The following is a 7,314-nucleotide window of genomic DNA, read 5'->3' as shown; positions in this document are numbered from 1 at the left end:
ATCATTGTAAAAGTATAAAAAAAATGAAACAGATATATATAGACATATAGCTGACTTTTGCTGGATATCGTCTGATTACCACACATATTTCTCCCGTAGCTACTCCAAAATTTTGGATGACCTAATTACCCTCTATACTGACGGTATAAATGATTTTTTACACTATCGATCAAACCCTGATCTAGATTTTTGTATTTATCTAATTTGTTCATTCGCAAGTTATACATTGCTGTCCCACCATTAATGACCTGTTAATCCTTTGGATGATTATGTATGAAAATCTTGAAAGGTGATGTTCTTCCAATATTGATTGAATTATGAAGCTAAGATAAATGAAGGGAAATGAATAAATATCTGTTTATGTGATGGAAAAATAATTATTAACTTAAAACAAGTGACAGAACAAAGAGCCCTCCTGAATATATTAATTAATCAAATAAGCAACAATAAAAAGCTAAATTACAACCAATGTGATACTCCTACTAAAAACAGAGAAGCCAAAAGAATAACAGTAGTACTGTTCTATTAATACAACATTGACATCTAAATAACTTTTTTCTCAAGCTCTGATGACGCTCCAAAAACTCAGAATCCCCTGGAAGTGAAAGCAAATGATGCAACAAAGAGTAGGAATCCAACTAAACTAAGAGAAATTTTTGAGTTGTTTTCTGCTGATGACGATCCAGGTGTTGAAGGAACTGTTTTAGAACCTGTAGCACCTACATCAATGAAAGCATTCTTATTTGAGTTCAACTAATATACACCGATATCAGTATAGTGGGACTAGTAACTTGGAAAATCATGTCACTAATGCAACAAACAATAACATGTTAAAATACGTTGATATAGTGTATAAATATGTTGCTATTGTAAGTGTATATCAGTTAAATTCTTCGGATTTACCTGTTGGAACACTGGAACCTGATCCTGATGGAGTTGTTGGAAGTTCATTTGAGGAATCAGATGGGGTAGTGGAACCTGCTGGAGAACTTGCTGGTACTGCAGCTGAAGCAGTTGGTCCATTTGCAGCTGCTTAATGTATGCACAGAACAAGCAGTTAGTTCAATTGAAATAATTATTCAAGAGTTTACTACAATATCAGTGTATTTTAACCTATATAAGGTTAACTGCCTTATTTTTCAGGTTATTAATTTCACTTATTATAAACAGTTAGTTGTAAATATCTTTTATGTGACCTAATAGTAAATGCTCGAAGAATGAATTTTATCTTACCATTGCACCGGCTCGCTGGAGGAGTTTGTAAATTACAGGCACTAGGTAATGCAAGAGCAAGAGTTTGATTAATGGCAATGCCAAGATTAGAACCACCACCATTAACCAAAACACAAAGGCATTGAGGATTGGACTGGACAACACTAGATAGTGCTGTGCAGCAAGATGAAGATGGTGTTGATGAATTTCCACTAACATAATTCAAACATGGGGACAAGCTTACAAGTGTAGTCATGCAACTTGATTGAGCTAAAGCTCCAGTCCCAAAAAAGGCCACAAGAGTAATAACTAGAGCCATCACATTGATTTTGGATGCCATTTTTGTTTTTGGGGGTAAAACAGATTTTCAGAAAAGAGCAAAAGAAAAAGAAATTTGGTTATGTTTTTTTGTTTTTGTTTTTGTCAGGTTTGAGTGCAGAGCAAGAACAGAGCTTTGGGGGTTATATACGCAAGTTTCAGCACAAAAGAACAAGAAAAGATAGGTAGTTTTGTTGGCCAACTATTAAACTAATTACTACTCCCAAATGAATGGTTAGCAACACTGAGGAAGGCTATATTTCATAACTAAACCTCAATAAAGAATATGGTTTATATCTATCTCCTTGACAATTGTTTACCTAATTAGGTGATCTTCCCTTTGTACTATTATTTGTTTGAAAAGGTTTTGATCGTCTTCTTATATAGGAAAAGTTCGTAAACAATTTTTTGTATCTTTGCGTGTACGAGCACATTAAGGCTATGTGACTTTCTTCAGCACGTCATTCCGGAAAGTGCAAGAGGGGTGAATTGTAATTGTTCTTTTATTTTTCGAGGTAGTCGACTAACTTGTGTTATTGGGTTTTTAAAAATTGAATGCGGGATAATAAACTGCAGAAAGTAAATGACATAGAATATTTTTATACTGGTTTGGATTCAGAATGAATCATACGTCCAGTCCCCTTGGGTTGCAAGGGTGTCCTCTTTCAAGTATGAAGTGGCTTAGTACAGACGGGTTGATGTTGTTATATACCAACAGCTTTGTCACATTGTTCTTCACTCTATGCTTGATACAATGCCTCACCGGTAATCTTTTCTCTTTCTGCTCTTCTTAGTTACACAATAAATCTATAGCAGACTAGAATGCTTGTTTGAAGTAGAACAAAGAGATTGATATTGGTTCGATCAAAGTATATTCTTCATTTGCATCTTCTCTAGAATATATAAAGACTTGGCCTCCATTCTTCACGGCGTGATAGTGTAATGGTTGAAAGGCAACCCAAGGGGAATCAATCAAGATGAATTTCTTCCAAGAATAGAATGGACTTTCTTTTTGTTGCTTCCTTGATTTCCTTTTCCTTGCAAACCATTGAGATGAATATTCTCTGTTATGCATGATAAAATATTTTCTGCAAATCTTTTATGGAGAATGATTGATCTTCTATATTGATTGTTTGATCTTCTATACTGATTGATTGATACCTTAGGTAAATAGTTGAATCAAGTATCAGTTTTCTATAAAGCTCGCGGTCACAGCAATTTTACTCCTTGAATCTTGCCTTTGGATCTTGACTCACACGTTTGACTCCTTGATTCTTGCTTTCAGGTCTTCTGCTAGAATCTTTCCAACTCTCGTGATATCCTTCTTTGGGATTGGTTTTCCAGCAATTAAAATTAAGTTATTATCTATCATTAAAACACATATCTAACAATTCTTGGATTTAACTTATATATATTTACGGTGAATATCTTTTTACACTATCGTGTAATCTCCCTGATTATAGAAAAAAAATTACTTATTATTATAGGTCAATTTAACCTAATGGTATAAGAAAACTATATAATGTCTAGGGATGGCAATGGTGCGGGCGGGTCCTGTTTCAACCCGCCCCGCCCCGCTGATTTTTTTTTTTATTTGTTAGTTTCTGTTTAAGATTTTGACTGGAATTTTCATTGTGAGCATGATTTAAACTTGGGCTGGAAATGTCGAGGTGTTTTTTTCTAATTTCACAATGATATACACTATAAAATCTTTTTGTAATAGAAACCAAAGCCATAAACAACTGACTGAAAACATTGTGTCTATTTTGATTCTATTTACTTAAATTTAAATTGTAAGCTGTCACGTATGCAGAGGAATTTGAAGTGCTAAAAGTATTTTCAATTAAACTAGGAAAAAAGTTGATTAAGATAAGAATTAAAAAATCTAGTCAATTTTTTTTTTTAATAAACTACAGGACTAGAGAGCTTCTCATAGATTAGAACAAAGGTAGGAAGGTCACCTTCCGAAGGTGAAAGCCGAAGAAAATAAGGATAGCCGGAAAAGTTGTAATTTTGTAAGAAATTTTAATGTTAACCCGCACCCGCACAAAACTGCAAAAAAAATTTATTTCAACCCGCCCGCCCGTCTCGCCCCACATATATCTAAACCCGTACCGTCCTGTATATGCTTAAACCTGCACCGCTTTGTATCCGCACCGCCTTATTACCATCCCTGATAATATCAATGCAAAGACGTATGACTCTTAACATTTTGGTTTGTTTTCAATACCTCTTGTTACATTTTATCACTAACTTATTTTGTTGCGCAAACTGTTGATTAAAACATAATGCTAGTTATATAAGATATATATTATACGCGTAAAGTGGTGGTGTCAGAAGCACTTCACTTTTCTTATCTCTAGTTAGTACTGGAATTAGCACCACTAGAAAAATAATTGCTACTCTAGTTAATTACTATCATATACATCGTGAAAACAACTGTCAAATAGGGCCAGATCCACATTTTGAAGCTTATGAGTTCTGAATTTGAACTTATTAAGTTATAAAATATTTAATTATATATACATATTTAATGAATTTCTCAAAAAATATACACCGAAATTATTGAATTTTACCGAACCTGTACTTCCCATGCTAGCTCCGTCTTGCTTTCAAGTATGCATATTTTTGATAATATTAGTTCAATTAGGTGGTGAAGAACATTTCCTGATTTAGCCAATAAAAATATGAGTAACAAATTAAATCTCATGACCATTGAGTGGGTAACCATAATTTAAGCAAAGCTAATAGATGTCCTACAACATAGGAAATCCACAAACTATTCCCTACTTTAAGGTTTATTCTCCAACAAAATTCCCTATAAATAACCTATGCCATGACCATTACCAAATCGTCCAAAGGAAACACTGTAAAACCACAAGCAATTAAAAACTAAAAAAACAAAGCATATATACAACAAGAAAAAAGAAAATAAAAATGGAGGCCAAAAAGCTTGTTGCAGTGTTTCTGATGTGCATGGTTGTATTAACAGCTGTGTCTAATGTTCCTAAGGCTGAAGCCACTGAAGAAGAGTTCAAAGATTGCTACAACACTTGTCACCAGGAATGTTCTCAACAAGGCCATGGTTATACCTACTGTGAGATGAAATGTGATACTGAGTGTTCAATGAAGGAGATTAGAGGTATATATATCTTCGATTCATATTATTTGTCTTTTAAAGTTTTTACAAACCTTGAGAATGACATTTAATCGCCTTAATCAACAGTATTAGAATGTTACAGATCTATTTTTTTGTTCTTTTTCTGATATTATATATTGACCATTCTGTTGAGTGGAGGGTCTCCCGGAAACAACCTCTTTATCCTTCCGGGGTAGGGGTAAAGTCTACGTACACTCTACCTTTCCCGGACCTCATTAGTAGAATTTTACTGGGTTGTGTTGTTGTTGAATCAACAGTATTATAATGTTTTTTAAAACTATTTCTTATTTCTCTTCAACGTCTAATTTGATTAACACTGCACTAATTAGAGTACTACTATGGTTTGGAAAAAGAAGTAATAGATGATTTTTTATTCTCTAAAATGTCAAATATTTCGAAACAAATTCATTTTTTCAGGATGACTAATATTTGTGATCGGAGGAAGTATTATTATTTGAAGAATTAAGCAATTTTTTTTTTTTGCTTTATACTATTGTTTTTAAAGAATTAAATATTCTTAAAACTCGTAAATTTATATGACTTTTAATCATATAAATTTTATTTGAATAGTATGCTGGGTGCACAATGAATGTTCTACTCGATATGATTTTCTCAATATGCTTGTTTTTCTTTTTATTAGCTCTTGTTCCATCTTTTAATTGATTTTGTTGTACTTTTGCAGCTCAATTCCCAAAATTCAAGGCTTAAGGTGGAGGACAAAAAAGATACAAGAGTTAAGCAGATATGGCTGAAGAAAACAAAGCATTGGAATTGTATTTCTACTAAATACCTCATTAATTTCTTTTCCACTGCTGGATATATGTAACTTCAAAATTCAATAAAATCATTCATTTCTTAATTTGAATTTCACTGCGCATAATTTAATTTATTTTAGTGTTTATTATCGGATGTCCCAGAACTGAAGAGACTAATCTTTTTTACTCATTAATAATTATTTATTTTGTGTTCCCATCTGGGACTGTGGCCATCTTAATTGCAAATCCAATTACTTTTTCCATTATGGCTTCCCACTTGAAAATGGGAATTATACAGAAAGTAGTAGTTGCAGATTTTGTTGGAAAAGGATAAGATCTGTAATTTACAAGTCGACATTATTTTCGTTTTCTTCGCTTAATTTCACGGGTAATAGAAATAAATGAAAAGGGTAACCATTTTTATACAGTCGGCAAATAAATTTCAGTTCCCATTGTATTCCTTGTTTGGTTTCATATAAGATTATTAAACATTTAATTGCATCTGGTCAGTTACTTACTGGCTCGAAATTGACCATTCACTAATTATCCATGAGTTAATGATAGAAGTAGTTTATAAACTATAGTTCTTTTACATGCACCCAACGTTATAACCTAGTGGTTAATAAAGTATTTGTAAACCTTGAAGTCGAGGTTTCAAGTTTTGATTATTTAAGTCTTGGCAGGAAAAATTACCCAACACCTATGTGCTAACGGGAGATAACAGTTATACGATGAAATAGTCAAAATATACAAAACAACTAGTAATTCAGTATTATATGATTATCGAAACTCCTTGCTTTGTCTAAACTAAAGTTGCAATTTTGATTAATGCTTGGTCATTCTAATAAAGTAATTTAAAAGCAAAATTTAAGAAGAAAAGAAAAAGGTAGTAGCCAGGGGTCGTTTGGTATGGGTATAAGAAGGTATAGGGGTGGTATAAAAATTTAATACCATCTTAATATCCTGGTTAGCAAATCAGCTGGTTTTAATACCGGGATAACTTACACCTTATAGAGGGTGTGATAATTAGTACCGGTATAACTTATACTTTCTTCTTAGAAATTATACAATTGTCATTTTTAATACAACATACCAAACAGTGAATAAACAACAAATGCAGCATAACTTATCCCAACATAACTTATACTAACATAACTTATACCGGCATAAGTCTTATTCTAACCAAACGACGCTCTTAATGTTCTTGATCACTTTGTGTAATACACTGATTTTGACTGAGGGGATGGATGAGTCAGGATTGCAGCAAAATCACATTTGTTTAGTGGCCACTGCTGGACGACAGAAAAATGGACCTAAGAATAAAGTTAATTTAATAAGAGTTTAAGTTATATACATTATTAGTGGAAAAAGAATTTATCAATTATAACTGGTAACCAGTAGAAATAAACTTATTTCAAAGGATTAGCTAGGTTTGTAACTATATCTCTATAGTCAAAAAGTGTCGGTTCAATTTCCACAGTTCCACCAATATCACACGTAAATTTCCTTCTAGTTTTGTAGTACATACGGTAAGGAAAATGAGTAGATAATATTTGTTGATACCTAATTTTTTTCTATATTTTTTTATATGCATAAATACCTTCAAAATAGCATATATATGCATATATAAGCATGCACAAGGTTGTTATAATTTTTCGATAATTTTAAAATTTTTAAATTGATTTATTTCCTTCCCTTTTACTCATAAAATCCCCAATAATTATCCCTCAAATTATTTTTGTGGTAATTTAGTCATTTAATTTCTATATTTATGCCAAAATATGGTTAAAATATTTTTTATGCATTTTGCATTTTTAAAGCTAAATTGCATATAATTGCAATATTAGCCCTGTTAATGTATAATTACAT

The 7,314-nt window shown here is 32.2% G+C and overlaps 1 protein-coding gene and 1 long non-coding RNA gene across 2 annotated transcripts; one reads left to right on the top strand and one right to left on the bottom strand.

The window, feature by feature from the left end:
- Positions 1–395: 395 nt before the first annotated feature.
- On the bottom strand, positions 396–1,664 carry LOC107786221 (non-specific lipid transfer protein GPI-anchored 10-like). The gene is made up of 3 exons (XM_016607669.2): positions 1,234–1,664; positions 904–1,029; positions 396–719 (listed from the first exon to the last, which is right to left on the bottom strand). Exons 1-3 carry the CDS (start codon positions 1,550–1,552, stop codon positions 586–588), a joined length of 579 nt encoding a protein of 192 aa, XP_016463155.1. The 5' UTR covers positions 1,553–1,664; the 3' UTR covers positions 396–585.
- Positions 1,665–4,314: 2,650 nt separating this feature from the next.
- Positions 4,315–5,555, top strand: LOC107786220 (uncharacterized). The gene is made up of 2 exons (XR_012694497.1): positions 4,315–4,672; positions 5,373–5,555. It is a non-coding gene; the product is annotated as an uncharacterized LOC107786220 (long non-coding RNA).
- The last annotated feature ends 1,759 nt before the right edge of the window (positions 5,556–7,314 follow it).

This window comes from Nicotiana tabacum, chromosome 8 (genome assembly GCF_000715075.1).
Source record: "Nicotiana tabacum cultivar K326 chromosome 8, ASM71507v2, whole genome shotgun sequence".
Taxonomy (NCBI): Eukaryota; Viridiplantae; Streptophyta; class Magnoliopsida; order Solanales; family Solanaceae; genus Nicotiana; species Nicotiana tabacum.
The sequence above is the reverse complement of the archived record's forward strand: the minus strand, read 5'-3'. Positions and strand labels throughout refer to the sequence as shown.